This window comes from Carcharhinus amblyrhynchos, chromosome 8, assembly GCF_965287045.1.
Source record: "Carcharhinus amblyrhynchos chromosome 8, sCarAmb.v2.hapA, whole genome shotgun sequence".
In the NCBI taxonomy this organism is placed as follows: Eukaryota; Metazoa; Chordata; class Chondrichthyes; order Carcharhiniformes; family Carcharhinidae; genus Carcharhinus; species Carcharhinus amblyrhynchos.
Genome location: NC_137331.1, coordinates 93,672,747 through 93,689,306, shown reverse-complemented (window position 1 = coordinate 93,689,306; position 16,560 = coordinate 93,672,747). Strand labels below are relative to the sequence as shown.

At 43.8% G+C, this 16,560-nt stretch overlaps 1 protein-coding gene across 1 annotated transcript in view; it reads right to left on the bottom strand.

The window, feature by feature from the left end:
- The window catches only part of LOC145347069 (unconventional myosin-Id-like), a 125,368-nt gene that overhangs the window by 86,253 nt on the left and 22,555 nt on the right, over positions 1–16,560 (bottom strand). The window contains exons 5-7 of the mRNA XM_080194975.1: positions 16,370–16,423; positions 3,662–3,757; positions 1,344–1,460 (exon numbers count right to left, since the gene is read on the bottom strand). Coding sequence (XP_080051101.1) covers positions 1,344–1,460; positions 3,662–3,757; positions 16,370–16,423 — 267 coding nt within the window. The remainder of the gene's footprint in view (positions 1–1,343; positions 1,461–3,661; positions 3,758–16,369; positions 16,424–16,560) is intronic.

The following is a 16,560-nucleotide window of genomic DNA, read 5'->3' as shown; positions in this document are numbered from 1 at the left end:
AAGGAGGCCCACCGAGCCTGCACCAACAACAATCCCATCCAGGCCTTATCCCAGTAGCCACATATTCAATCTGCTAGCCTACCTGACACTAAAGTATAATTTAGCGTGGCCAATCACCCTAACTCGCACATCTTTGGACTGTGGGAGGAAACTGGAGCACCCGGAGGAAAACCACGCAGGCACGAGGAGAATGTGCAAACTCCACACAGACAGTGAACCAGTCTGGGAATCAAACCTGGGTCCCTGGTGCTGTGAGGCAACAGTGCTAACCACTGTGTCACTGTGTCCATGATATAAATGTCAAGCCATAGTTATTGTCCAACAGCTCTGTTAAGATGCTGATGCACCTTCTTGTTGAACTCCAGCAATTTGAAACAGCTGAGTATTTTGCTAGGTCACTTCAAAGGACATTTAAAAATCACTTTTCACCAGTTTTCACCAGTTAAATTGATGGGAAACCTCCAGACCTCCTCCCTGGTCTCCTCCTTCAAAAAGACGAAGGACTGGGAAGCCATTGGAAAGGCTGAGCTGTTGTATATCTGTTAAATATATTCATACAGCAAGGTTTAAAATGATGAAGACATTGAACAAGCTATTTGCACAGTAACCATTTCCTTTGGTGGTGGAATCCAGGACATTGAGTTCACTCTTCATCATTTCAGACAAAGGGTAGTGAAAACCCAGAACTCACTCATTCAAAAGTCTTTAAAAGCTGAGTGATATAAAGGCTTTCAAGTCCGATTGAATAGAATTTTGCTAAGTCAGGGTATTTGAGTTGTTAAACTTCTTTGTCATTTTAAAGACCTGTTAATTCTAAATCTTGCCAAATAATCATAGAATTCCACAGTGCAGAAGGAAGCCACTCGGCCCATCAGGTCTGCAGCGATCACAATCCCACCTAGGCCCCATCCTCCTAACCCCACTCATTTACCCTGCTATTAATCCTGACAGTATGGGGCAATTTAGCATGGTTCAATCAATGTAACCCACACATCTTTGGACTGTGGGGGGAAACCGGACCAGCTGGAAGAAGCACATGCAGACACGAGGAGAACGTACAGACTCCACATAGACAATGACCCGACGCTACATTTAAGCCCAGGTCCCTGGCAGGGCTGTGAGGCAGCAGTGCTAACCACTGTGCCACCATGCCGCCCATGATAATAATAAATCTACTTAATGAATAAACTAACAGTATTCTTAAAAATGGAACTAAGACAGTTCTGCATTTGTGGTGCAGATCAATTTAACTTGATTTAATTGAATGGCAGAAGAACCTGTATAGTCAATTCCTGTACTTGTGTTCTTAAGTAAAGCAATTAGTAATCAGTGCTTATCCTTACCAGATGCAGGATGGTGGCCAAGGTTTTATAAATGGTATCAATTTCTTCCTCACTGAACCCGATGACTTTCATTGCATTCATTACAGCTTTGAAGTTCTCCTTGTCATTGATCGCAGACTGATCAAAGTGCATGTGAAGAAAATAAATGGACAGAGTTAGCAATGGGTTATATAGACATTGGAAGGTGCAGGTTATCAGGAACTTACCACCACTCAGCCTGAGGAAGGAGCTACCTCAGTCCTGAGAGGATTGATCTCAGAGTATTACACACGGGGTAGTGGATATGTTAAATACGTGACCACAAACAGCAGTGGTTGTTTCAACCAGTGACATTTTTGAGACTGCTTCAGAGGGTTTTGTTGAGTAAAGGCATCAAGGAATATGGACCAAAGTGGGGCAAATAAAGTTGAGGAACAGATAATTAGATTACAGATTTAATTAAATGGTCGAACAGTTTTGAGGGGCTGAATGGCCTCCTCCTTTCTCTGTGTTTCTTCAGTTGCATTGGTGCTATGGGAGTGGAGCTTTCACCTGCCTCAAACAAAGCTTACGATGCAGGTGGAAGCAAGATTGGAGTTTCGGGACGTTCAGAAGTAGGAGCTGCCACATCCTCAGCCCTATCTCAAAGGACCGTTAGGTTATCAGTACACTAGGCTGCTGCATGGCAGATGGAGCAGCCCATGGCTCCAGGCCATGGCTGCAGCTTGAACTGCTCTAAAAGTGGGCGGGAGTTCATAGAACCATAGAATCACTACAGTGCACAAGGAGGCCATTCGGCCCTTTGAGTCTGCACCAACCACAATCCCACCCAGGCCCTATTCCCACACCCCCACATATTTACCCTGCTAATCTCCCTGAAACTAGGGGGTAATTTTGCATGGACAATCAACCTAATTCACACATCTTTGGACTGTAGGAGAAAACCGGAGCACCAGGAGGAAACCCACATAGACACAAGGAGAATGTGCAAACTCCACACAGACAGTAACCCAAGGCCGGAATTGAACTCTTGCTAATGGGTTAAAGAAAGTCATGGGAGTTGCTCCAGAATTTTTAGATGGGGAAATCAAGAAGCCTTTTTCAGCTCTGCAGTAAGACAACCTCAATAACCGATGAGATGCTAGCAGTCCTGATACCCTCTACCCGTGTTCCAGTTAATGATCTTCTGGAGTTCTGACAAAAGGGTCATGACCTGAAATGTTGTGCTGAATTTTACACAAACATTACTGCCTGACTCCCCCCCTCCCCCTCCTCCATGGCATGTTTCTAGCAGGGAAGTGGGGCAAGTATAATTAGGAGGGGTGTCCAGCCCACCATGTTCCCTTTAACTTGCGAGCTGTCCACCATTCTGTGGAGTAGGCAGGCACTGAAATCAGCAGCCTGCCATATTTAAATAAAACTCAACTGAACTTTTTGTCAGGCCAATTGACCAGGATATGATGCTGTCCATGCCACAATATGGTTGGCATAAGGAGGTGGGCAGGAGTAGGCTGGCCGTTTTTTGAAGCCAAGTTAAAAATTAGCAAGAAGGGGCCACACCATATGTGGGGAGAGGGAAGGGGAGTGTCCTGTGCATTTTGGGGCACTCCCATCCAAGATGACACCCCCATCATTCCTTGCCACCTGTCCTTCAAAACCTATCCCTTACCTCCCTCCCCCAACACCTTCCCCTACTCTGAGCTCCAGGAGACCTCCCCCCTAAAAGCTCAAGCTTTAGCTATTTCTGGCAGCTATTGTTCACACAGTACCAGCAGTGCCCATTACTCAGCTCTGGCGCTGCTGGGCCAATTGAGCAGCAGGCCATTCAGATTAGCTCACAGCTCTCAAGGGTGGGACCTCCTCCCACTGAAGGGCAGAGGTTCCACTGTCACCTAGTTTAGCCTGGTGACAGTGCATTACACCTGCGGCATGGGCTTTATCCAGGTACATCAGCTACCTTCAGACTTTTTGTCTGTGAGGGGGGTGGGGGAGGAGGAGTGGTCTGCCCACCACATCTGCCACCACCTCCACAAAATCCAGTCCTACTCTCTTTCACTCTCCACAAATGCTGCCACACCTGCTGAACACTATCAGTGCTTTCTGTTTTTGTTCCAGATTTCCAGCATCCGCAGTGATTTGTTCCTGTGTAAGGATTTCCTGGAATACTGACGACCTATCTCACTAACATTGTCAACTTGTTTCCACTGGCCAAACGTGTTATCTGGGAACCCAATACCCAACTAGCGCCGGCTATAACATGACACTAGATCTATTTTTGTTAGCGTTACATGCTTGTTAGAAAGTTGATTTCAATTTGAAAAGAATTCACGTGAACTTACATTGACAGCAGCTCCATCTTTAGTGAATGCATATTCTGCAGCATCTCTCTGGAGGTAAAGGGACTTCAACAGGTCATCAGAGCCACCCACTATCAGCTGAAAATTTGCAAAAAAAAAGAGGATTTATACAATCTTCCTGGAGAGTTTTGATTCTCTTAAATTGATTGAATAGAATATCATTCCATGCAAACCATTCTCTGTCCCCTTCATACTTTGAGAAAATTCAGAAACATAACACCAGAAGTTTCACTCTGTGCAATGGGTTAAATTTTATCTTAATTAGACAATGATGTTATTGATCATGCAAGCATACATCAGGCCTGATAAGCAAAAGAGACTGCAAAGAAGCAAGACACAGAATGGTTTATGTCCAGAGAACAATGTACTTAGCACGAAAGTCTTTAATGTAAATAGTTGTTAACAAATAGTTGTAAGAAAAACTTAATACAGACCACATCCAAATCACACATGGAGTCAGAGAAACCTCATCCAGCTGGAAGACAATACAAGTACAGACAACGATCCACACCCTGGTGGCAGTGTTGCAGGCCATATTTTAGGCAAATTGAGGCCTCAGAATGGTAACCCACGCACAAAGTCCTAAGAACAGCTTGAATTCACAAAGAAGAAAGATGGAATAATGGAACAAGACCTACCTTGGTAAGTGACAGTAAGTGAACTGCTGAATAATCTGCATTAATTGAGCAGCCACAACACTTTCTGTAGCTCTTCTGACACATCAAGAGTGCACAGCAAGAGAAAGATTGGGAGCCCGGCAGGCACAGTTTAAGAAGTATCAAGCAGCTTTGAGCTTACAAGAAGAGGCACAAAATCAGCTCAGGACTCCTTTTCATGCAATTGGGGCCAATGTTTTGGAAAGATAAGCTATGGAATTTTCCCATCCAGCCTGTCATGGGAATCGGAGCAAGCAGGGAGGCGACGATGTTGACCCCGGACAGGATTTTCAGGTCTTGGGACTATCAGGCAATCCCACCCAAAATGTTGAGATCTTGGTGTCCTGAGAGGAGGCTTTGAGGGCCCTCAAAAGTTGTTCTGGCCCCAAGAAAAATCTAGTAATCAAATGGGTGAAATTCAACCAAAGGAGGTAAAGACCAGATGAATTCTTTGATTCATTTATGAGCAAATTGTACAGACTAGCCAGCAGTTGCATCTCAGAGCTATAAAACATGAGTTCATCCATCACTGCACTGCGGCAGTGTGCTTGATGAGGTGCTATTAGACTTCCTGCAAAGGATTTACCATTAGAGAAAACGGAACAGTTTGCAAGGCAGACAGAGCTGAGGAACGATGTTCTTGCTCTCGAGGGAATGGGGCGAAAGTTTATCAGGCTGATTCTGGGGATAGCAGGACTGATGTATGAGGAGAGATTGACTTGGTTAGGATTGTTTTTGCTGGAGTTCAGACAAATGAGGGGGAATCTCATTGAGACTTATAAAATTCTAACAGGACCAGACAGAGTAGATGCAGGGAGAATATTCCCAATGGTGGGGTAGTCCAGAACCAGGAATCACAGTCTGAGGATTCGGGGTAGATCATTTAGGACGGAGGTGAGGAGACGTTTCTTCACCCAAAGAGTGGTGAGCCTGTGAAATTCATTACCACAGGAAGTAGTTGATGCCAAAACATTGATTGTATTTAAGAGGCAGCTGGATATAGCATTTGGGGTGAATGGGATCCAAGGTTATGAGAAGAAAGCAGGATGAAGCTATTGAGTTGGATGATCAGCCATGATCGTAATGAATGGTGGAGCAGGTTCAAAGGGCAAAATGGCCTCCTCCTGCTCCTATCTTTTATGTTTCTATGTAAACAAAAGGGTATACTTCGAGGATAAGTTGTAGCTTGGGAGGGGGTTGATCCAATATGTAGGCCCAAAATCAGGAAGCCTGTCCACTGAAAAGTATGCAAGAAATCCTGCCAAAACCACTGAAGGGCTGGGAAGAATCCATCCTACTATTTTACAATGTTCCAAATGCAGCACCATCATCACAAAGAATGCCCAGCAGGAGGAGCTGAATGTTTTCTCTGTGGCAAGACCAAACATTTTAAACAATTCTGATCATCTAAGAAGTAATTCTAGGAAGAAAGCCGGAGCAAGCTTCCAATAATTTTAAAGTCCAGGAAATTAGGAGTACAGCACCTTAACCAGACAATTTTCTCAGAGAAATAAAAGATCTCGATAAGGCATTTTGGTCTGTAGAGCTGAAAGTCAAATGATTCGGAACAGAATTTAAACTGATGTAGAGCTGCCGGCATTGGACTGGAATAGGCACAGTAGGAAGTCTCACAACACCAGGCTGAAGTCCAACAGGCTTATTTGGTAGCACGAGCTTTCGGAGCACTGCTTCTTCATCAGATTAGTGCAGGATTTGGTTCACAAACAGGGTATAGAAAGACATAGACTCAATTACAAGATAATGGTTGGAATGCAAGTCTTAACCGGTAATCAAGTCTTCACAGGTACAGACAATGCGAATGGAGAGAGGGTTGGTTAAATATAGGTTAAAGAGGTGTGAATTGTCTCAAGCCTGAACAGTTAGTGAGATTTTGCAAACCCAAGCAAGTCGTGGGGGTTACAGATAATGTGACATGAACCCAAAGTCACAGAGATCCTGTTAAACTGGGCACTGGGGTTAGGATCAAAGTCCCATCAAACAAATTGGACTGGCTTAATGATGTTGAAATCTATGAAAATCAACTACTGAAGGGAAGAGGCACAGACCTGAAAGCCAAGAGTCAGATCATTACAACACTGAGACATAAACAAAATCAACTCTTTACAGAAACAGCAAATTTCTCTGCTCAGCAGAGCAGCATACGCGTGGTTTTTTGAGGAGGTGACCAGGTGGGTAGAAGAGGGTAGTGCAGTCGATGTAGTTTTTTGGATTTCAGCAAAGCTTTGACAAGGTCCCACATGGGAGACTTGTAAAGAAGGTAAATTCACCTGGGATACTGGGTAATTTGATAAAGTGGATTCAAAATTGGTCAGTTGTAGGACACAGAGGGTGATGACAGAAGGCTGCATTTGTGACTGGAAGCCAGTGTCCAGTGACATACCACAGGGATATGTGTTTGGTCCCCTATTATTTGTTATCTCGGCAGCGTGGTGCAACAGTGGTTAGCACTGCTGCTTCACAGCACCATGAAAGCAGATTCAAATCCTGGCTTGGGTCACTGTCTGTGCAGAGTTTACACATTCTCGTCATTTCTGCATGGATTTCCTCCAGGTGCCTAGTTTCCTCTCACAGTCTGAAAGACATGCTAATTAGGTGCTTTGATCATGCTAAATTCTCCTTCAGTGTACCCGAACAGATGGCGACTAGGGGATTTTCACAATAACTTCACAGAGTGTTAATATAAGCCTACTTGTGACTAATAAGTAAACCTTAAAACTTTAAACTTTACATTGATGACTATATGGGCAGTAGGATTAATAAATTTGCGGATGACACAAAGATTGGACAGGTGATTAACAGTGAGGCGGAATGCCTTGGGCTTATGAAGATATAAATGGAATTGTCAAATGGGCAGATAAGTGGCAGATGGAACTTAACCCTGAAAAGTGTGTGGTGATACACTTCGGAACAAGTCGTTTGAAAAGAAAGTACTCAATGAATGGTAGAACATTAGGAAGTTCTGTGGAACAAAGAGACCTTGACATGTTTGTCCACAGATCTCTGAAAGTGGAACGGCATGTTAGTAGGATGGTGAAAAAGGCATATGGGACACATGCCTTTATCAATCGAGGCACAGATTGCAAAAGCCATGTTGGAATTGTACAGAACTTTAGTGAAACCATAGCTGGAGTACTGTGTGCAGTTCTGGTTGCCACATTATAGGAAGGATGTGATTGCACTGGAGGGGGTGCAGAGGGGATTCACCAGGATACTGCCTGGGATGGAACATTTAAGTTATGAAGAGAAGTTGGATAGGTTTGTGTTGTTTTATTGGAGCAGAGAAGACTGAGGGGTGACCTGATCAAGGTGCACAAGATCATTGTTTGATACAGGATGATAACATGATTATGAGGGACAAGGACAGAGTGGATAAGGAGCATCTATTCCCTTTAGTTAAAGGGTCAGTCATGACATAGGTTCATGGTGAGGGGCATGTGAAGAAAAACTTTTTTATCCAGACGGTGGTGACAGTCTGGAATGCTCTGCTTGGGACAACGGTAGAGGCAGGTTACCTCACATCCTTTAAAAAACATTTGGCATGCCATAGGGCTATGGGTCAACTGCTGGCAGATGGGATTGGGTGGAAGTTCAGGTGTTTCTAATGTGTCAGTGCGAACTTGATGGGCTGAAGGGCCTCTTCTGTGCTGTATGATTCTATGACTGGGTCTGCTACAAAATGTTGATAAGATAACACTAGGTGACAGTGGAGCAATATTCAGGAATGAATTTCCAAACTTGTTCCAAGGACAGGAAACATTAAAAACTGCAGCAAGAATTGAAGTTGACTCATTACAGGATGAGCCAGCTTTTATTGTAGAAACACTACCCACTGGATTGCAGGAGGAGATTGCAGATCTCTCACTTCTCTGCAAACATGCTGCAAGTGTCAAGAACAGGATGCACTGTCAATGACAGTGACCGTCTGCTCAATATCTTCTTTAACCTGATTGGCTCTTCCAGGACAGAGTTGAAGAGAGTGAAATGGCCACAGAGTCAGATGATTTGTTGGAAGAAGAAGCCTTAGACCTTACTAAACTCTTTGACTCCACTGTCAATGATTGTGAGGTCTTTGTTTCTTTTGAGAGAACGATTCTTTTGTTGATCATTGTAATAAAGGGGTGAATTTAAAGTTAATGAATTAGTCACATGTAAGGCTTACATTAACACTGCAATAAGTTACAATGAAATTCCCATAGTCACCACATTTCTGCACCTGTTCAGGTCAATGCATCTAACCAACACATCTTTTAGACTGTGGGAGGAGACTGGAGCACCGGAAGGAAACCCACACAGACAGAGGGAGAATGTGCAAACTCCACACAGACAGTGACCCAAGCCAGGAATCAAACCCGGGTCCCTGGCATTGTGAGGCAGCAGTGCAAACCACCATGCCCCCGTACTGCGCAGGAACTTTCTGTAGATCCTAAGCTTGAAGGTTGTTGATGGTGCAATCCTACTTTCTGCAGCTGATCCCGAGATTTCGTTGTCTGCAGTGGAGCTGTCTCACCTTGAAGCAAGTGTGGAAATGATACCATTAGCTTCAGAAAGAAAAATTTCCACCCTGAGGATAGCATGGGATGCCCTCCTTTCCCTACACTTTGCTGTGTCTCCAGGATTTTTTTTGTTTTTCCTTTTGTCTACCAGCTTCATTCATCACTCAGTTTTGAATGTGTCTCTTGTCATCTTAGCAACAGTGAATGCTCCAGCTACAGATTTATTCATAGGAACACAAAATGCTTCTCAATCCAGTGTTTCCAACTTTCCTCAATGTAATGTAGACGACAATAAGAGAGAGAATTTCATCCCGTTGCCTTTCTTTTCAAGGTGTTGTGATTATTCGAGTCCTGAAGGTTTCTATCCTCAATCAGTCTTTCTACAATTAGTATTTTACTATATTAACACTCAGATTATTATAAGAATCGCAGCCCAGGAGCCAGCTGTCATGAGAAGTTGTTATCCCGTTCCACCAATGTGTTTATCTTCCAAGATGAAGATAACAGAAGACAAACTTCAAGAGAGCCCAGAACACTGCTGGGAATTGATACCTTGAAGAGATGGGATGAAAATAGGAGTTGGATGGAAACTGTAAATATTTTTGATATGGTTTGATTTATTATTGTCACATGTATTAGTATAGTGTGAAAAGTATTTTGCACACTATACAGACAAAGCATACCATTCATAGAGTACATAGGGGAGAAGGAAAGGAGGGGGTGCAGAATATAGTATTACAGTCATAGCTAGAGTGTAAGAAGGATCAATTTAATTTAAATTCAAAAGTCTGACAGCAGCAAGGAAGAAGCTGTTCTTGAGTCGGTTGGTACGTGACCTCAGATTTTTGTATCTTTTTCCCAACGGAAGAAGATGGAAGGGAGTGTAAGTAAAAACAGTACATGAGGTTAACAGATGGTGGGAATGTAATATAAGAACATAAGAACATAAGAAATAGGAGCAGGAGTAGGCCATCTAGCCCTTCGAGCCTGCCCCGCCATTCAATAAGATCATGGCTGATCGGTTGTGTCTCAGTTCCACATTCCCGCCCTCTCCCCATAACCCTTAATCCCCTCGCTTATCAAAAACCCATCAACCCGCGTCTTAAAAATATTTAGCAAGGCAGCCTCCACCACCTCAACGGGCAGAGAATTCCAGAGATTCACCACCCTTTGAGTGAAGAAGTTCCTCTTCAACTCCGTTCTAAACCGCCCCCCCTTTATCTTGAGGCTGTGCCCCCTAGTCCTACTGTCCTTTCTGAGCGGGAAGAGTCTCTCCACCTCTATCCTATCCATCCCATTCATCATCTTATACGTCTCAATGAGATCTCCCCTCATTCTTCTAAACTCTAACGAGTACAAGCCTAGTTTCTTCAGCCTCTCCTCATAGCTCAAGCCCCTTAACTCCGGTATCAGCCTAGTAAACCTCCTCTGCACTCCCTCCAAGGCCAAAATATCCTTGCGTAAGTACGGCGACCAAAACTGCACACAGTACTCCAGCTGCGGCCTCACCAATGCCCTATACAGCTGCAGCAAGACCTCCCTACTTTTATATTCAATCCCCCTCGCTATGAAGGCCAGCATCCCATTAGCCTTCCTGACCACCTGCTGCACCTGCAGGCTGGGTTTTTGCGACTCATGCACAAGGACCCCGAGGTCCCTCTGCACCATCGCCTGCTGCAGCTCAGGTCTTTTACAGATTGTATTTGGGAGAAGATGTAGAATAAAAGGTTAATGGTAATGATGATTCGATAGTGATCTTAATGATGATGTAAGCATCCCTCAGGGTAAAATGATGAACAGCATCCAAAAGAACAAGACACTGAACAGTCCGTGTGCAGGATATGATGTACCTACCATGATGTCTTGGATGTAAATAGTGTATATACGTAGTTTTAAGAAAACCTAACACCGACTATGTATAGAGTAAGGGAAATCTCATCCAGCTAGAAGACAGCACAAGCAAAGGGCAATGATATAAACCATGAGCCATCTCCAATATTTTTCAACATCAGTCTTGAAATGTGAGCAACTGGCTATATTTATCACGCATCTTCGGGTATTCTAAGAAATATTTGGCTTGTTAGACAATTTTAAAGGCCACGAACAATCAACCACATTGTGTCTGACTAGACCACACGCACGTCAGGCCAACTAGTGGAGGCAAGATCTCTTCCGGAAGGACATTTGTGAATGAATTATATTTTTAGGGAAATCTGGTCACTTCCAATGGCAATTGTCTGGTGCCAGCTCACAACTGAATTGAACCAGCATTGACAACGTTTTAATGTGCTCCATTATCCAGAGCCATTCTGGAGTTTCAGCCCAATTTACAAAGAACAAAGAACAATACAGCACAGGAAACAGGCCCTTTGGCCCTCCAAGCCTGCGCCGCTCATGGGTCCAACTAGACCATTTTTTTGTATCCCTCCATTCCCAGTCTACTCATGTGACTATCCAGGTAAGTCTTAATTTATACTCAGTTCCAATCCTGTACTCAATTTCCAGTGTCATGTTACATTCTAGAACTTACTGACTCAGAGGACAGAGTTCTGGTAATGACAAATGCAGGTCCAATTCTAAAGATACATATATGGTTTTGCAACTATTATTAACTTAATAATCTTAACAAGTGAGCATAGGTGGAATATGAGAGTGAGTCATATGTGTCCCATGTGACAAGAACTGAAACCGTAACAGTTTGACTCAATGTTTGTTCTTTTAACTATCAGACACATTGTGGGAACTAATATTTTAATGCTGTTCAGTATGTGCTGAAGTGCACAAGATCCTTTGGTCATTTAACTTCTCCCCTGATGCAGGTCACTGTGTCACCAGTGGCATTTATGGCACCTACCATCTATCGAGCTTGAAGCTTTACTTGTTCATTGTTTAATGATCAGCAGTTGATATCGGTATTTTTGGAGAGGGGGTGAATGGGATATGAACCAATGGTCCTCTGCCTCAATGGTGAGAATACACTTGCAATGCCTAAAAATGATGCATTCGTGAAGTTATGTGACTTGCGTCTATAGCTTACTCTGATGTTTTTGTCCAGACATTTCCACAATATTGTATAGATTCTGTTGGAAAGTACCAAAATTCCAAAATATTGAATGCCTGAAATGGGCCTTCACAAGACCAAAGTCAATAAAGACGGAATCACTTGACCTCCACAGTAAAAGTCTTCTGTTGTAAGTTGAAGTGGTTTGTTCCAGCCCTCAAGCAATCGGTATTAAAGACCCGTTTGAAATACATGTCATCAATTTACTGGCTCAGCTCCATACAGGAGCATAGGAGTGTGAAACCAGCTTTCTTGTGTACCTACCGTCAGCATTAGTAACCAGGATAATTTAGCATTCCTCTCATATTCCTGAATGGGAAACAGGAGAAAGCTTGCTTTTTGATAAACTTTTCCACTTTCAGCCATAACCTCCAATTCAATCCTCCTTCAGAATGTCTCTCTCTCTCTCTCCTTCCCTGATTCCAGGGTGACAAACTTCAGTTATGAGGATAGATTGGAGAGGTTGGGACTGTTGTCCTTGGAAAGGTGAATGCTGAGAGGAGATTTGATAGGTATTCAAAATCATGAGGGGGCTGGACAGAACAGATAGGGAGAAACTGTTCCTGCACACACATGTATGCACGCATACATAAGAACATAAGAACATCCCATTCGCCTTCCTGACCACCTGCTGCACCTGCAAGCTGGGTTTTTGCGACTCATGCACAAGGACCCCGAGGTCCCTCTGCACCGTCGCCTGCTGCAGTTTTTCGCCCCGTAAGTAATAGTCCTTCCTACCATTCTTCCTACCAAAGTGGACCACCTCACACTTGCCAACATTAAATTCCATTTGCCATTTCCTGGCCCATTCGCCCAGCCTATCTAGATCCTTCTGCAGACTCTCCACACCCTCCGCACAATTTGCCTTTCCCCCAATCTTGGTGTCATCAGCAAATTTCGACACCCTGCACTCGGTTCCCTCCTCCAGATCATCTATATAAATGGTAAATAGCTGAGGCCCCAGCACCGACCCCTGGGGCACCCCACTAGTCACCAACCGCCAATCCGAATAGTACCCATTGACCCCCACTCTCTGCCTCCTATTTGACAACCAATCCTCTATCCACGCTAACACCCTACCCCCAACTCCATGTCCCCTGACCTTCTGCAATAACCTTCTGCAATACGTGTATACACACACACACACAAACACACTCACACACACCGGGTGAATGTAGAGAAGTTGTTTCCTCTTGTGAGAGAATCTTGGACTAGGGGCCACTGTTTTAGAATAAAATTTCACCCATTTAATGCAGAGATGAGGAAATACTTCTTTTCTGTCAGAGGGTTGTGAGGCTTTGGAATTGTCTTCCTCTAAAGGTGGTTGAGACAGAGCCTGTGTATATTTTTGAGGAAGAACATAAGAACATAAGAACATAAGAAATAGGAGCAGGAGTAGGCCATCTAGCCCTTCGAGCCTGCCCCGCCATTTAATAAGATCATGGCTGATCTGTCGCGGCTCATTTCCACATTCCCGCCCTCTCCCCATAACCCTTAATCCCCTCTCTTATCAAAAACCCATCAACCCGCGTCTTAAAAATATTTAGCGAGGTAGCCTCCACCACTTCAACGGGCAGAGAATTCCAGAGATTCACCACCCTTTGAGTGAAGAAGTTCCTCCTCAACTCCGTTCTAAACCGCCCCCCTTTATCTTGAGGCTGTGCCCCCTAGTCCTACTATCCTTTCTGAGCGGCAAGAGTCTCTCCGTCTCTATCCTATCCATCCCATTCATCATCTTACACGTCTCAATGAGATCTCCCCTCATTCTTCTAAACTCTAACGAGTACAAGCCTAGTTTACTCAGCCTCTCCTCATAGCTCAAGCCCCTCAACTCCGGTATCAGCCTAGTAAACCTCCTCTGCACTCCCTCCAAGGCCAAAATATCCTTGTGTAAGTACGGCGACCAAAACTGCACACACTACTCCAGCTGCGGCCTCACCAATGCCCTATACAGCCGCAGCAAGACCTCCCTACTTTTATATTCAATCCCCCTCGCTATGAAGGCCAGCATCCCATTCGCCTTCCTGACCACCTGCTGCACCGAAGCAGTAGATAGATTCTTGATAGCCATGGGTGAAAAGTTATCAGGTTAGGCAGGAATTGGAGTGGAGATTAAAATCAAATCAACCATGATCTTATTGAATGGCAGAGCAGATCTGAAGGGTCAAGTGGCCAACTCAACATACATAGTTAGACTGACTCCCTAGCATCCATATACATGCATTTGTACACAAAGACACATACACAGCAATGCATACAAAAATACACTCACAAGCACATACACACACAACCATCTTTATACACAACCACAAGCCATAGTTCAACATCCACATACGTAATATGTACCCATACCTAAACATGCACAGTAATATGCAAAATACATCTGCATACCCATGCACCAATATTCAGCAACATACACCTGTAGATCCAAGCTGACACATCAATACACATGTCACTTGTTCAGTTGGTGGCACTCTTGAGTCTAAGTATGAAGCTGGTCGATTACAGCCCTATTAGAGTATTGAGGGAGTTCCATATGTACCACCTTTCAGCTGCAATGTCATCTGTCAATTTAGGCGACTGTAAACCACCCTAGGCACGGTTCAAAGAAAAACAGTGATCTCTCCTTGTCTCCTGACCTATAGTAATCCCTCAGCCAACATCATCAACACAGACAAAACTAGACCTAGTTTCTGGGATAGTGGGATGACAGGAATGAGTGCCAACTTGAGAATTTGGCGTAGAATCATAGAGGTTTACAGCATGGAAACAGGCCCTTCAGCCCGACTTGTCCATGCTGCCTTTTTTTAGAAACCCCTAAGCTAATCCCAATTGCCCGCATTTGGTCCATATCCCTCTGTACCCATCATACCCATGTAATTATCTAAATTCTTTTTTAAAAGTAATTGTACCCGCCTCTACTACTACTTCTGGCAGTTTGTTCCATACTCACCACCCTCTGTGTGAAAAAATTGCCCCTTTGGATACTTTTGCATCTCTCCCCTCTCCCTATGCTCTCTAGTTTTAGACCCCCCTACCTTTGGGAAACGATATTGACTATCTACTGATCTGTGCCCCTCATTATTTTATAGACCTCTATAAGATCACCCCTCAGCCTCCTACACCCAGAAAAAAAAGTCCCAGTCTACCCAGCCTCTCCTTATAACTCAATCCATCAAGTCCCGGTAGCATCCTAGTAAATCTTTTCTGCACTCTTTCCAGTTTAATAGTATCCTTTCTATAATAGGGTGACCCGAATTGCACACAGTATTCCAAGTGTGGCCTTAGCAATGTCTTATACAACTTCAACAAGACATTTTTGGTCTGAATAGGATACAGAGGGGGAAGCAGGTGCAGCTTTCTGTACCTCTTTCAGACTCTAGTAAATAGGTGAGAGTTCAAGGTTCTCGAAGGAGCCTTGGTGAGTTGTTGCAGTACCTATTAAATGTGATACACACTGCTGTCACTGTTCATCAAGGATAGAATGAATGCTGCTGGTGGCATTTTCAGTATCCAAGGACTATCATTCCCAAGCTATCAGGCACTGAAGCAGTTTATATCTATTTGCAGCAAGGTCTGAACAACATTCAGGCTTGGGCTGATAAGTGGCAGGTAACATTCATGTTGCACGAGTATCAGATAATGACATTTCCAATAAGAGAGAATCTAACCATCTCTCCTTGACATTCAATGGCATTACCATTGCTGAACTCCCCACTATTAACAACCTGAGGGTCTACATTGACCAGAAACTGAACTGGACCAACCATGTGGAGAATAACTCACCTCCTGACTCCCAAAATATGTCCACCATCTACATGGCCAGCACCAGGATGAAATAATCTCCACTTGGTTGCCTGGATGAGTGCAGCTCCATCGACACTCAAGAAGCTCAACACCATCCAATAGAAAGCAGCCTGCTTGATTGGCATCCTATCCACCACCTTAAACATTCACTCCGTCCATCAGTGACACACAATGGCAGCAGTTCATACTGTCTACAAGCCTGAGATGAGGAGAAATTTCTTCACTGGAAAGGTTGTAAATCTTTGGAATTTTTTACCCCTGAATCCTATGGATGCTATGGAGGATCCTCCTATGGAGGATATATTTAAGGCTGAATTGGACAGATTTGGGGATTTAAAAAGTAGGTGGGAAAGTGTTATTGAAGTCCAAGATTAGCTATCAAGATATTGAATGGTGGAGCAGTATGGGCCATATGTAAGTCCGCTCTTTCTCCTTTTTCTTGTGTTCTTGTTGTGTTTCTGTGTTTACCTACATTACTGGAAAACTATTCACTATTCACTGGAATCCACTGATGTAAAACATTCTGCATTAATTCATGGATTACCTTTCAAACACACTTTGGTATCTGGACTTGTACTCAGTTGATCTTTGGTTTACTAATGAAAAACAGTCCCTTAAATGAAGGAGACGGACAATAACGAAGAAGTGTTACCTGATAAAATGAATGGAAATTTCTCTCTCCTCCTTGTTGAACAATCACTCGTGACTGTGGAGAGAGAAAAACAATTTCACAACTCAAGAACAGGAATTATGAACTTTAGCAATAAAAATACTCTCCAGAAAATGTCGGAGGGACACATCAGGTCCACCAGGATCAGACACATGGTGACATTGCAGAGTAAG